Source organism: Phycodurus eques, chromosome 12 (genome assembly GCF_024500275.1).
Source record: "Phycodurus eques isolate BA_2022a chromosome 12, UOR_Pequ_1.1, whole genome shotgun sequence".
In the NCBI taxonomy this organism is placed as follows: domain Eukaryota; kingdom Metazoa; phylum Chordata; class Actinopteri; order Syngnathiformes; family Syngnathidae; genus Phycodurus; species Phycodurus eques.
The window spans coordinates 8084207-8100215 of NC_084536.1; the positions used below are offsets into that span (position 1 = coordinate 8084207).

At 40.1% G+C, this 16009-nt stretch overlaps 1 protein-coding gene across 1 annotated transcript in view; it reads right to left on the reverse strand.

Annotated features, from left to right (window-relative positions):
* Positions 1 to 16009, reverse strand: part of adcy5 (adenylate cyclase 5) — a 58072-nt gene that overhangs the window by 14942 nt on the left and 27121 nt on the right. Inside the window, exons 3-8 of the mRNA XM_061691149.1 lie at positions 12514 to 12663; positions 12305 to 12426; positions 7806 to 7917; positions 3540 to 3667; positions 1750 to 1908; positions 865 to 1006 (exon numbers count right to left, since the gene is read on the reverse strand). Of these exons, the coding sequence (XP_061547133.1) occupies positions 865 to 1006; positions 1750 to 1908; positions 3540 to 3667; positions 7806 to 7917; positions 12305 to 12426; positions 12514 to 12663 (813 nt within the window). The remainder of the gene's footprint in view (positions 1 to 864; positions 1007 to 1749; positions 1909 to 3539; positions 3668 to 7805; positions 7918 to 12304; positions 12427 to 12513; positions 12664 to 16009) is intronic.

Consider the following 16009-nt stretch of genomic DNA (forward strand, 5'->3'; position numbering starts at 1 on the left):
TGTGAAAATGCCCAATCACTGCTCGTTGAAAAGACCGAGAGCAAATCTGAATATGAGGTTTTGCTGTTGCGAGAATTCTGAAACACTAGACTGCTAAAATGCCAACATGCCGAATAGGATCAAAAAGGTTGGGCTGAGAATTCCGATTGGTGACAACGTTGAAGTTCAAGTCCAAATCCAATGTTTTGCTGTAGTTAGGATGCTAAAATGCTAAAACACTAACTTTTAAACATGGATTAAAAACTCGGCTGTTGAGAATTGCAATAGTTTGAGAGCGCTGACGGGAATTCATGTCCAAAGTCTCGATGTTATTGCTAGAATACTAAAATGCTAAAAATCCTAAAAAGCTAACATCTCCAATCAGATAAATTTGAGATCGGCTTGAGGATTGCGATTGTTGAGTGTTAACAAGAATTCAGATCCGAATCTGATGCTTTGCTGTAGCTAAAATGCTAACATCTCGGATTGAACAGAAATGTTTGGTTGAGAATGTTGTCACTTTGTATCCAATTCTGCTAAAATGCTAAAAGGCTAACAACGGAGATGATTCTTTGATCTTGTGGTCTTACTCTGATGGAAGCCCACCTTTTTCAGAATTGCCCTTTTTTCCAGTTTCCATCCATTCTCTGCGCCACTTATCCTCACGCGGGTCACGGCCGTGCTGGAGCCCATCCCAGGTGACTCCGGGCGAGAGGCGGGGTACACCCTGAACTGGTCGCCAGCCAATCGCTGGGCACACATTGACAAACAACCATTCGCACTCACATTCACACTTCCGGGCAATTTAGAGTCTTCAATGAACCTACCACGCATGTTTTGGGGATGTGGGAGGAAACCGGAGTGCCCGGAGAAAAGAATATTTACCCTCTTCTGGCTGCATCCAACAATGAGGAATGTCTCCATGCTGTTCGTCTTTAGGTAAGCGTTCCTCTCGCCGCCCGCTCCTGCCTCCACGTCGTAGTCGCCGTTCAGGTAGTTGAGGGTGGCTTTGGTGATGTGGATGCGCCTGAGTGGGACAAATTTGTGTCTCAAATATCCGAATATTCGTGTTCCTTCCCACTTTAAACTGGCAATCAAAACGCTCCTCCTCCTCAAAATTTTTTTTTTAAAATAAATAAATGAAAAAGTGACACGTTTTATCTATTTATTAATCCAACGCAGAAGACAGATTTTCTTATATTTCAATTGTATTTTTTTTTAGCCGTACTTCAGGGGCACTTTTTAACGCTGCTTTCCTGAAAACGGCCATTTTCGATTCGTGAAAATGGGCACATCACACACATAGGGGCACATACGGTAAAACGTGCGGGGGCGTGGGCCCCCGGTGCCGCCCCGGCCCACTGTCGAACTATTATTTACTGTTTGATTGCATTGTTTTCAACTCGACTGGAACAACAAATCTGGACAAATCTAGTGGCCAATTTGGACTTGTGGTGGTGGCTAGCAAGCTACGATATCTTTACTAATGCTGTTTACATAACATCCAGGTCACGTACACCTGACCAATTAAACATTCAAAATCAAATCTTTCCCTTTTTCCATTTTGTATTTTTGATCTGAGCCCAAAGTTGAAATTTGAAAAATCAGGTGATTTTTAATTGTGTGTGTGTTGGGTTAAAAAAAAAAAAAAAAAAAAAAATCGAATAAGTCACTTTTTCAATTTTTGATTTTCAAACGAATGACACACAGATTGGACCGACGGGACGAATGCAATGTTTTGGAAAGGTCCTGCGGAGAAGGATTACATACCCCGCTTTTCCGCCGGCCTCCATCTGGTTGGCGAGTGTGACATCGTTGGACCAGACGTCAAATTGCCACTTCCTCAGGCCCAGCACGCCGCAGTGAACGCGTCCACTGTGGATGCCCACCCGCATGTTCACATTGACACCAGTCACCTCCCTCACCAGCCTTAAAGAAAAAAAAAAAAAAAACACACACCACGGTGCAGCAATATTTCTCAGCATTCATATAATTTTATTTTGACACTATCGTATTAGTGTGAACACGTTTCTCAGCATGGGCATCGTTTTATTATGACAAACTATACTATTTTTGAGAATACTAACATCTTAGCGGTTACGCTGTTGTTTTCAATGTACAATTAATGTGATTGTCTCAGCATACTCACATTTTTTGGATCCACTGACTATTATAGTGTGAATGCTGCGAATGTCTCTCGGTATTCACATCGTTTTATAAATACAATCTACTGTTTGCTGTTAGTGTAAATGATCATCTCTTAGCATATTAGCGATGGGCACGGCAGTTCTTTTGAGTGTACAGAATCAGGTCATTAAAAAGATTCGTTCAAAACATTTGTCCACCGAATCGTTCAGTTCTTTCTCATTCATTCAAGTGTTTCCTCATTCAGCTAAAGATCCATCCCTGAGGTTCACGTTCACGCAACACGTTCACCGAAAGACTATGCGTTGTTGTTGTCACGTATTGTTAACTAGGAAAGGCGAAAAGAAAACTTCGGCTAAATGATCGCCTACCGATGTGTGCTTGTTTTCATGTGCTTGATTGACTCAAAAATTAGCCGTTAGCTTGATGCTGCTAGTGAAAGCTATAAAATCCCTCATGAGTACGTTCACTTCGTAGTACGTCGTTCCTTGCGCAAACGAATCACTCATCGTACTTGTACAACCCCAATTCCAATGAAGTTGGGCCGTTGTGTTAAACATAAATAAAAACAGAATACAATGATTTGCAAATCGTGTTCGACCTATATTTCATTGAATACACTACAAAGACAAGATATTTAATGTTCAAAATGATAAACTTGATTGTTTTTAGCAAATAATCATCGAACTTAGAATTTTATGGCTGCCACAAGTTGCAAACCATTGGATTCTGTTTTTATTTATGTTTAACACAACGTCCCAACTTCATTGGAATTGGAGTCGTACATCGCTCCCGAGCGGATCACAAACGATAAGTGCAACGAACGAATCACTCTTCCGTTCTTCGGTTCCTCAGTACACCAATTCACTGAACGGATCACTCAGTTCACTTGAGTCCCTCCCCCGCCTGCACGGCGCTGCCTGACGCTGGCTGCTCATTGGTCATTCGCCAAAGATTCAGAAGTGAGTGACTGAACGCTTCAACAGTTCCGTTTCCGCTCCCAGCCGACTCGCTCGCCTCACGGCGGCCAAGTTACAAGAACAAATCGCTTCCTAAACTGATTCGGTTCAGTTCGTTCACTAAAAAGATTTGTTCTTCTGAATGTAACATTTGCGAACGAAACAACACTAGAGCCAGCATATGCGATTTTATTTTGACGCCGGTATGAGTGCGACCGCTCGTCTCAGCATCGCCTCGTTTATTTCAATGTGCAAGGTCAGCGACTGTCTTAGTACACTCAAGTTTTTCATTATTGACTCAATGTTCGTCTCTCAGCATTCACATTTTTTGGCTACACGATAGTAGTGTGAGTGCTTGTTCCTCAGCTTTGACAACTATTCTTGGCCGCATGTGAACATACATTAAAAAAGTGACAACATTAGCGTAGCCTGAGCAAACGCATGGCGTCGTCTTACGAGATGGCTTCGATCATGTCCAGGCCCATCTCCACGCAGCAGTGAGCATGGTCAGCGCGGGCCTCGGGGAGGCCCGACACGCAGTAGTAGCAGTCACCGAGGATCTTGATGCGTAGGCAGTGATTCTCCTGAGGACACACCGAGGCGATACGTTTACAAACTAAATTCTAACACAATGGTGCCTTGACATACGAGCGACCCGACTCACGGGTTTTGAGATACCAACGGTCATTCGGCTGATTTTTTGCTTTAAGTTGTGAGACTGAGTCACAAGCAGTAGTAGTCGTAGTACAGTAAGCCCTCGTTCATCGCAGGGGTTAGGTACCAGATGACCCCAACAACCTGTTTAACCTGGAGTGAATCCACACTATAACGCAGTTCATCCGTTGCACACGTGCGTGTTAAGTAGCAGTTGTTGGAAGGCTATGCTAACTTCTCTTAGCCCATCTATTACATTACCAGTTATATGTTAGCCTTAAGCTAGCCGAGTTTCATTTGACGAAATGATATACAGTCGTCCGGTTGACATTTTTCGTGTTTTAATGGATAATGTTTATGTTTTGGTTTGCAGTATGTGTCAGTTTGACAGTCAACTTCACCTGGGAGTGAAAAGCTTCAAGCAAGCACGCTTGGGCTCTTAAAAAACGGAGTCTTTGCGGGTAAACAAAGTGATGTTATACAGCAGTCTCCCATTTTAAGTGTGTTTTAATAAATTCAAAGCGTGCGGGAGGGGTAAAAGCAGATTTGAGGGTTCCCATGCTGTATTTTTAGTAGTCACAGGTGTCTCAGGCCCTTGCCTCTTCTGAAACAAAACATAGCTTTGTTAATGTAGCATTAAATGAGTCAGACTTTATACTTCCCATGCCACACAAAGTTTTTTCCCCCCAATATTTTACACTCGAGAGTATGTGAGTCCCGGGGATGCAATGTCTGGAAGCAATGAGTTGCACCCCTGCAACATTGAGTTCCTGCAACTCCTCATCATGAAATACAGATCCAGTAATCCTCCACTATATCACGGTTCTTGCTTCATGGTCCTGCTTCGAATAAAGTGCTTAACTTCAGAACAATAAAAAAGGTTTGAATTTCCCCTTTTCTCTTCAAGATGCCAAATCCAAGTCTCAAACTATTTTACAAATTGTAATCAAACAAATCGTAACTGAACCGTTTTAGAGGTTATGTTTGTTCAAGACCTTAATTTTGTTTCATCATGGCGTTTGACATACATATGCAATTTTAACAAGGGCTCCCAGTAGGAAGATCCCACTGAGGAGTACAAACAAAAATAACTCTGCCTGTTCCATTTTAAGCGCCACTTGTTCCAAATGTTCTCTTCCCCTCTTGGTTGTTTTCCGATCTTTTCTCCGTCTTCAACTCAACTCTCTCTCTCTCTCTCTCTCTCTGTCGGGTCTGCACCGGAGTACCCGGAAATAACCCACGCAGGCACGGGGAGAACATGCAAACCCCACACAAGCGAGGCTGGATTTGAACCCAGATCCTCAGAACTGTGAGGCAGATCTGCTAACCAGTCGCCCACCCCATATGTCTCGAATCTTAACCTTTCTTTTTTGGCTATGGTGTGGGACGCGGACCGCAAGTTAATGACCTTAGTTAGGACTTCAGCAACACACACGCACACAAGGCACAAATGTGTGTTTTTTTTTTCTTTGAGGAGCAGTTTTGCTAATCATTTCTTCATTTGAGGATCAACTTTCTAATAAGTTTAATTGGGCAATAACAATATGACAATATAATGGGGGGGTTGAATGTAGGGCTACAGTTGCTGAATATTTGAGTACTCGAGTATCCTACTGAAAATTCTATTAATCGATTATTTGGATGAACTATATTTTTGCTTGGTTAAAGAGCCATTTTGAATACAAGAGAGAAAACGAGACCTTTCACTTAATAACGTACAACTCATTGGTTTTCTTTTTTATGAAATCCGTTTTTATATCTTGAATTCGCATTGTGCATAAAAGCAAGTATTTAAAAAAAAAAAAAAAAACATGAACAGCCTTTGTGCATCTTCACTTAAGCAGCTTGCATTTTAGCATTTTGTGAGATGAATACATTAGGTTCATGGCTGTGCATTTATGAGCTTAGACCAGCTGACTAGGAAGAAGACAAATATTCTTTGTACTACGACAAGTTTTAGAAGTGTTCACGCATTCACCATGCTTTATGCGTCCCTGATCATTTTTGCGTCTCAGACACGGACGGGACACACATAAAAACGAGATCCCTGAATTTAATTTTGAACGTAGATTAAATGGTTCGTGTAATTTAAAGGACTATTTGAATTCAGCCATTCTGAAAAAAAAACAAAAACATTTTTAATTAAGGTAATTTGATTCATTATCAAGTCTGTGACAGGCACAGTTCAGTGGTACTTAAACTAGAAGTATTGTTTCTGCTATCAAATTAAAGTTTTAAAGGATATATTTTGTTTTACCATGAGATTTTGTGATAATGTAATATTTTCAGCTAAATTCTGTGCCTTTCATTAAAAAAAAATTAAATAAATAAAATAAAAAAATCACCCCATGACAGTCCCTCCTTGAAGCCATTTTTATTTTAACTGGTCTAAAAATGTCTGGTAGAAGAAATCAGCTTTTCTTATGAAATGGTGTGGCTCCTAATCGTTTTATAAAAATCAAAACATTGAAATTTTAATGCACTTAAAAAATACAGTGGACCCCCACTATTCGTGGAGGATAGACAGACTGCGAAGAGAGAAAATCTGCATATAATTAACATATATCCACTGTATACATTTTTCCCTCAAATGGGCACAAAAAATAAAGGATGCCTCATTTAAAAATATCTATTTTCCCTCCATGAATAAACACGGGTTCACTATATTGCATTTTTGTATAGTATTGATGGTTTCTCTAATTGCCGTGTTATTAAGAGGTGGATTAAGTGGGCTCTGTAGACCCAAATGCACGGCTCACCGCTCCAATACGGGGGAGGTTGAAGCGATGAGTCAAGTCGACTTTACTAATCTGTATTGACATTCAACGCTTGGAGTTAATTCATCGCTAAACACGTGTTTATGGTGTCTCGTCTTCTGATCGGCTAATTTACAAAGGGCTTTCGCCTCACCAGTCCGCTGCAGTTGTCGGACTCTAATGCTCGGTGGAGCAGCCACATTTCTGACTAATGAGGCCACACGGTCTTCATTTGAGATTTAAAAAAATAATCATAATAATTCTTTTGTAAATTGTCTCTGTTTTTCCATTTGATTCAGAACAATTTTATGTCGCTAAGTCCGAAAATGGAATCCGTTCCTCTTGTTCCGGTCAGGTTTTTACGCCAAATTGTTAACAGTTTATTAATCCAATATTACAAACTTTACTTACTGTAATTTGAATAGTACAAATTGATAAAAGTAAGTACCTGTAAATTGAATGTTACGCCATCACTGTTCAAGATTCAGGGCATGAACCTCTGTTTATTTGAACCTCTTAAGTGAAAATACTTGTACATGTAAAGAAAACCGTGGCCATATTTCAAAAAGTTGACCAGATTGAGCAAAACCAATGTGATATTTGTATTCAGTGCAACAAAACTGTCCAAACTCAGCTAAGAAATCTTAGACAATAAATTTGTTATCAGCCAGGCCGATTTGGCATTTTGACATATCAGCATCGACCTTATTTATTTATTTAAAATCCGACGGCTGAGATGAAAACTGGGTAAACTTCAGGGAACTATATATTTATTGATTCGATTTTTCAATTAAGCTTAAATGAGATGCTGGTGACCCTGGGACCTCCCTGCACTTTTTGTTAGAATTTTAAATCTAAGACGTTTATTGTCTAAGATCCAAAAACTTTTCACATGTTGCAAATATGAAATTCTACTTAATAAACATATGCTTACAGGCATTTATACCAAGTGTTGGCGTTTGCATTATTCAAAATTGTAACGCCAATTTTTCCCCCTTTTACTGCAAACGGACATCAGCTCCAAATATCGGTTATCGGTCTCTTTGACAACTAATAATCGGTATCAGTATTGGTCCTGAAAAAAAACTTTGGTCCACCTCAAGAGTATGAAGACAAGCTGGTTGTGAATGACAATAGCGGTGTAGCCTCGCTAGCTTTGGAAAAGCCGCTGAAAAAATGACATCGTCAACAAAATAGGAACGACATCCTGGATTAATCGACTTTGACACGACTTTAATCACATTATAGTCGACGACAAAAACATATTTAGTCGTTCAAGCCTTACAATACACATGTGTGCACGTGTACTTACTGCCGCCAGCTTGTCAAAGCGAGCAAAGAGTTCGTTGAGTGTCATGACCAGCTCCTGAGCCGTACACTGAGATGCCAAACTGGTGAAGCCTTCAATGTCTGCAAACAGGATGCTATACAAACAACACACTATAAGTTTTTAATTAATTACAGTGGTCCCGAATGCTGAAGTGTTAAAAAACAACAAAAAGTAGTACAACAATAAAAATGCACCAAAATCTGAGCTCATTTTCCTCTCTGGGATGTTGTATAACTTCCAAAATGAATGGAGATTTGTTGGGCTATAATTAAGCAATCCGGATATGGACTAAAGCATGGCGTTGAAAACCAACAGGGCACTATTGTGCTAGATTTACAAATGTCCTCAAGACACAAACCAGAAATAAAAGTCACGCTAATCTCATGGATGGCACATGAGTGCACTGCCTCCAGGTTTCTGTGTGTACAGCTAAATTCACACACGTATAAAAATCGGTCTAAAATTACACCGTGAAAAAATATATTTCTATTTGTATAGAACTATATATATACACATATATACACTATATATATACACATTGTTAGAAAGTGTAAAACTATGTTCATATATGTATATATATGTATATAAACTACATTTAAATGTGTAAATCTACATAAATGTAAACTACATTGTCCATTAAACTACCTTTATGCATGTGTAAAACTACATTTATAAACATAGTACTAGTAAAACTACATTATGTATGTGTACAACATTTAGTAACACGTAAAACTGCATTCATGTACAAATCCCAATACCAATGAAGTTGGGATGCTGTGTAAAACGTAAACAATAACAACAATAATAGGAATGATTTGCAAATTCTTTTCTGTGAAAAGAATGAAAACTGTTTTTCATGTTGATGCATGCAACACGTAAAAAAAAAAAAAAAAGCTACGACAGGGGCAACAAAAGATGGGGAAATTTGAGGAACGCTTAAAAAAAACAGCCGTTTGGAACATTCCACAGGTGAACAGGTTAATTGGAAAAAGGGGGGTGTCATGATTGGGGGGAAAAAAGGAGCTCAGGGTCAGTTAGTTGTTCACAAGCAAGGATGGGGCGAGTTTCACCACTTTGTGAACAACTGCGTGAGCAAATAGTCCAATTTAAGATGGCGTTTTTCTCAACGTACAATTGCAAGGAATTTGGGGATTTCATCATCTATAGTCCATAATATCAAAAGATTCAGAGAATCAGGTGAAATCTCTGTTTGAAAGTGACAAGGCTAAAAAACCTTGAACTTTGGTTTCCATTGTCATAGTTTGCATTCTATAATGTGCCACACATTTTCAATGGGAGACAGGTCTGGACACGCTTACAACAAAGCCACGCTGTTGTAAAACATGCAGAAGATGGCTTTGCATTGTCCTCCTCAAATAATCAGGGACGTGCCTGAAAAAGACGTTGCTTGGATGGCAGCATGTGTTGCTCCAAAACCTGTCTGCACCTTTCAGCATTAATGATGCCTTCACAGATGTGCAAGTTACCCATGCCACGGGCACTAAACACACCCGCATACCATCACAAATGCTGGCCTTTGAACTTTGTGCTGCTAATAATCTGGATGGTGCTTTCCCTCTTTGGCCCAGAGGACACGATGTCCATGATTTCTAAACACAATTTCAAATGTGAACTTGTCAGACCACAGCACACTGTTCCACTTTGCATCAGTCCATTTCAGATGTGCTCGGGCCCAGAGAAGCCGGCGGTGTTTCTGAATGTTGTTGATACAGTATATAACTTTTGCTTTGCGTGGTAGAGTTGGTACTTGCATTTGTAACTGTGTTAACTGAAAATGGTTTTCTCAAGTGTTCCTGAGCCCATGTGGCAATATCCTTTACACAATGATGCCGGTCTTTAATGCAGTGCTGCCTGAAGGGTTGAAGGTCACAGGATATTTAATTTTGGTTTTCGGCCTTGCATCTTACGCGCAGAGATTTCTCCAGAGTCCCTCAATCTTTTGATGATATTATGGACCATAGATTATGAAATTCTTAAATTTCTTGCAATTGTGCGTTCAGAAATGTTGTTCTTAAACTGTTTTTCCCTCCCCGATCCCACAAACATGCATGGTAGGTTAATTGAAGACTCCAAATTGCCCTTAGGTGTGAATGTGAGTGCGAATGTTGTTTTTTTTTGTTTATGTGTGCATTGCGATTGGCTGGCGACCAGGTCAGGGTGTACCCCGCCTCCTGCCCGAAGATAGCTGGGATAGGCTCCAGCGCGCCCGCGACCCTTGTGAGGATGAGCGGCTCAGAAAATGGATGGATGAGTTCCAACTTCATAAGAATTGGGGTTTGTAATTAGCATCTTCAGAAAACACATGGCAAATTAACCTTCATTTCAAACACCTAACGGTAAACACATTTTGGCATTAAAACCTTGCAAAATATTACTTTACAATATTGTTTCTTCGAAACAATTATGACCTTTTGCTAGATAACAACTGCCAATAATTCAAACACTAATATCAGTAAAATGAACTGATTTTCAAATGGAAATTCAGTAGGACATTTATCATTATTGAGCAAATTATATGAAAATGACCCATAAAACTACATTTATTCCATGTAGGGCTAAATTCATGTACATTTAAATCAACATGAATATATATGAACATCTGTAGTCATGTACTGTATGTGCAAAATTATATTTATGCATGTGTAAAATTATTTTTGCAACCTTAAGCAAAGATACTTTTGAAATACACGTATCATTGTTTTGTGTGACTGTACAACCACTTCACACAACAGTAGCAGTAATTTTAGCCCTTTAGCTAATGCCAACGTAACGTAAAGGTGCGTGCGTGTACCTGGCTGGTGCGCCAACTTTAATGACCACTAAAGGCTCCAACAAGTGATCTCGTCTCATCATCACACAGCAGTGTAGCGCCCAAATAATTTTGTCGTTTATATCTTTTGTTGTCTACTTTGCCATGTATGAGTTTCTCACAGCAGCCACCATTGTTTTCACTGGCTGCTCTGTGTGTGTTTTTTTCCCCCTGAGCTAATGACCTCCACATGAACTTCTCCTTCTCGCTCTCCCCACAGGCCTGCAAAACATCAACATCCAAAACATCCCCTCCAGTCCGGTCATGCGCCAACTGGCTAATGCTAAAACGCAGCAGTTGTTAGCAGCGGGAGGTGTCACTCGGCTTCCCGCCGCTGCCAATTAGCGGCCCCAATTAGCCGAGTTACCCCCATCCAGCGCTGTCAAAACTGGTTAGCAGAGGCGCTAACGAGCTAGCTGATGCTAATGCCTGCTCCGTGGCTGTCTGGCCATAAAGGTCTCGACCTTAAAAATGCTTTGATCCGCTTTCTCAGTCAGCGCCAGTTTGAATATTTTCATCCATTATCATGAGTGTTTTAGGTTTCGCAATAGACGCAGTAAAGTTGCAATGCTCAACGTGAAAAAAACTTCTTTGAGCCCTTTCCTTCCTCAGCGCTTTTTAGCAATTTTGTATTTTAGCCATTATCAGGCTTTGTGTTGATCCTTAAATAAGGCCAATTAAGTTAAAAATTTTTTATTTTTTTTTAAATTCAACTTTAGAATGCTTTGATATTCTTTAGCCAGCACCTTTTGGGATCATTGCACAGTATATTGGAGGATGAGGGTTTCTTTTTACGATCAATAAGGCTAAAAGTTAATATTTCGGTAGCCATCACTGAATAGAATCTTTGAATTTTAGCAGGGTTTCTGTTTATCAATAAAATCCATCCATCCATTCATTTTCTACACCGCTTATCCTATTCAGGGTCGCGGGGCGCTGGAGCCTATCCCAGCCGACTTCAGGCAAAAGGCGGGCTGCGCCCTAAACTGGACGCCAGCCAGTCGCAGGGTCAATAAAATTAGCCAAGTTCACATTTCAACCTAGAAACTGTAAAATCATTTGATCTACTTTAGTGAAGACCCCACCCGCAGCCCCCTGATTTTTCTATTTTAGCCATAATCGTCCTCATGGTTTATAATTTATCCAGTTGTAACAGTTACAATTTTATTATGAAAAACTTTCAAATGCTTTGATTTACTTACTTTTATCCATCATCATCAGGGTTCGTGTTTATAATTCAATAAAGTCGTTAAAGTCAACATTTCGACATGTAAAAGCTACATTGCTTTGATTCCCTTCCTTAGCCAGCACTTTTTAGAATGATACCAGCATGCAAAATGCTAATTATTTTGCTCTACTTCATTCAACAGCACTTTTTGGAATCTTTTATTTTGTCTCTCATCAGCAGTCAGCATTTCTACATGTAAAACGTAAATGCTTTGATTTCCTTCCTGATGCAGCACTTTTAGAATTTTTCTAGCATGAAAAGTGTAAATTACTTTGATATACTTCCTTGATAAGCACTTTTTGGAACCTGTGCACTCTGTCCATCATCATCAACATTCATTGTTGTCACTTTCAGCTTGACAAATTTGAAAATGCTTTGATATTTTTTCCCTCCTTAGCCAGCACTTTTTCTGGTATTTTGTACCTGACGTTGTCATGTTTCTGGATGTAGATCTTGTGAAACATCATGTCCTCCTGCTTGGCGTTGATGTCCGCCTTCATCTCCATGGCGACGTGGCGGGGAAGCACCGACAGTAGCAGACGCTCCTGCAGGGAGAAAAAAGACCAACGAAAAATTGAGGGAATGATCGCGGCGCGTTAAAAGTCTCGGAATAATTCCAGAATGTTTTTCACCTGCTGCTGGTTCTCCCGTTGCGAGTGCAGGCGAGCTTGGATGCATTCCCGCGTCTCCCGGAAGGCTTGCCTCTGAGAGCCCTCCGCCGGGTAATGTGTGCACACACCCACGATGTTGGTGCACGAGAAGATCAGCATGTTGGACACCAGCTGCAACACAAACACGAGCCGCCATCTTGTTGAAAAAGTGCGGGCCCCAACCTATTCACTTCTAGAGCATATAGCTACAGTAACAATGAAAACGTTACCTCAAATTAACTATTTATTTTCAGTGATCCCATTCAAACCCTCATCAAAGTGGTTCAAATGCTAGCTTTTAAATGTTTATTCTAACAATAAGAAAAATAGAATTAGTCTACCCACCCTTGAGAAAAATAAATCAGAAGAGGGAATTGACACACCCAACTTTAAACATTACTCACATCCAAATGTTGAACAACAATCTTGGCTGGCTCTAGAAACCAACCAAAACCTTCAGATCTCTCTTTTATCAGCACAAGTCTCAAACGCCACAATAGTCTTAACAATCCGATTATTGCAGCTAATTGACCAGTTTGGTCGATAAATCTGGAAAGCACATAATATCAGTCTGCGCCATATCATTTCTCTCCAATCTGGCATAATCCCAATTTTGAGACGAACAAATTACCCCGTTACGTCAGCACATGGGAACAAAGTGGAATTGAACGCCTACAACACCTATTAAAAAATAATGCATTCATGTCATGTGAAAGCTTACGCCAAGAATTTCAAACTAGAGGTGGTAACTTCCTTCAATACTATAAAATAAGAACAGCAATCTTAAAGAGTCCCATAACACCCATCTACAACCACCCATTTTTGTAAGGAAAATAGCGTATCTACTCCCACAAACCCTTTCAAAAGTATATAAATTAATCTCAAGTACTAATACAAGACATTTACCAACAGCAACATGGGGAAAAAGACCTCGGAATAGTGGGCATGAATCTACAGAAATACATTCTCATTGACAGGGGCGGCGTGGCAATTGGGAATTTTGGGACAACCCCAGAACGGCCGCTCCATTCCAAGCCGACGTGGACAAGCGTCTTCTTTTTTCTTTTTTACTATATAAATTCCAATACACACAGCCATCTTTGAACAAAACACACTGTATTTACAGACTACTATTCAACAAATACAAAAAAACATAGGCTAGGCCTTATGTCAACAAAGCCACGCACGAGCGCATCGGTCGCGTGCGCCGCGCACGCCAAGTCGAGTGTCCCGGCCGCCGGCCGCCGTACAGATATGGATTATAGCCTGCAAGCTGCAGCATGTTTGTGTCTGCTGTATTGGATCTCTTGGCATTCCCATCACGGCGGCAATTTAGAGTCTTCAATCAACCTAGCATGCATGTTTTTGGGATGGGGGAGGAAACCGGAGTACCCGGAGAAAACCCACACAGGCACGGGGAGAACATGCAAACTCCACACAGGTGAGGCCGGATTTGAACCCGTGTCCTCAGAACTGTGAGGCAGGTGTGCTAACCAGTCGTCCACCATGTCACCCAATATTCGAAGTTATTTTTAAAATATATCACTTAATTAGGGGAGAGAATTTATTTTTTTTTTTTTCAAAGTCGCATGTGCCACCCAGTGGACATCTGTGGAAAGACAGGGTATCGGCACTCATCTGTTTATTCATTTTATTATGAGTATATTAACAAAACGTGTGTTTTTCATTGGTAGAGTAGGATGTCACTGTTTATTCATGATTATAATTTTTATTTATTTGTATGTTTTGTACTTAATGTTCTTGTAGTGTATCAAATGTAAAGACATACATTTGGTAAATGAAGAGTTATCTGGACTTGACTATGTCTCCTTGAATTCAGAAAATGATAAGAGGTACATTTTGAAATTGTGTGGGTTTTTTTTCAAATCCATTAGAGGATAAAGGTGACAATGTGATTGTTTTGTTGGTAGATTCACAGAGAGATAGTGGTGAGGTTACAGGCACGCATGAAAATCTTGATGTGGCAGTTGAGACTGAGGAGAGTTACAGTTACAGAGGATGACAAAAACATTATTTTTAAGCAGCTATTGTCCAGCATATTTTAAAGTTTTTGTGTGGTTGGCCAATGGCCTAAATTGCAAAGCTATCTGAACCTTTTTTTAAATAATAATTTACTACTTTAAGAGAGATGGATTGTTTATGCAGCAACCATTTTGTGACTTTTCTGCGCTGCCAAATTCAAATAATGTCCTGCTTTTGAATAAAGAGACGTGAATTTAACCGTTTTTTTGTCCGATTCAGATTCATTTAAAAAATAAATAAAATAAATCGAGGCGAATCGATTATTAAATTAATCGTTAGCAGCAGCCCTAATTGAAATGAAGCAAAAATGTGGTAAAACTGTTTACATTTTTACACTGCCCCCCCCAACAAAAAAAAACAAAAAAACAAAAATTATACCAGTATATTGTCACAAAAATGATTTTTCTTGGGTCAGGAAAGCAGTAGTTGCCCACGTAAATAAAATAATTAGCTCTTAAAACAATATATTTCTTCACAAAAAAAAGGCTATGTTCGACCACAAAAAAAAAGATTTTACATTAAAATCCTATCATGGCCCAATAAAATAAACGGGGATCATTTAAACACTATTTGCTAACAGAAAGGCTATTTTCGGGCCCAAAAGTGATGCTGAGGAAGGAAACATAAAAGGACGTAAAAGTCCACCCATCTATCCATTTTTTGCACCGCTTATCCTCACTAGGGTCAGGGGCGTGCTGGAGCCTATCCCAGCTATCTTCGGGCGAGAGGTACACCGTGAACTGGTCGCCATCCAATCGCAGGGCCCATAGAAACAAACAACCATTCGCACCCAAATTCACACCGACGGGCAATTTAGAGACTTCAATTAACCTACCACGCATGTATTTGGGATGTGGGAGGAAACCGGAGTACCCGGTGAAAACCCACGCAGGCACGGGGAGAACATGCAAACTCTACACAGGCGAGGCTGGGATTTGAATCCCGGTCCTCAGAACTGTGAGGCAGATGTGCTAACCAGTCGTCCACCGTGCCGCCGGGACGTGAAAGTCTTGTTTGCTATTTGTGCTCGTTATCTAACTGAAACGGCACTCGAGCACACAAAAGGTCTTTTCACATGATTCAGCACATGAGAATGTATCAATGATCAATGAGGTGGTCATGGACGACATTCCTTTCCGTTATCTACAAACGCCATAGAAGAATGTAATTTGGCCTTCAGATGCGCTTCACAAGCCAAACATACCAATATGATCAGAAGTCCTCCATCTGACTCAACTTTACTGCAAGGCGCAAAACAACCCCAAACAACAACTTTTAACATTGCAACGTGCACTGGAAATGCAATCGTTAATTTAAAAAAAAATAATAATAATAATAATATTTTGGCACAATAATGCTATCCTCTGCCTCCACAATGCTGTATATCATGACTAAAACAATACATTTGTTCAGGAATGTGGTCGTCTACCCACGT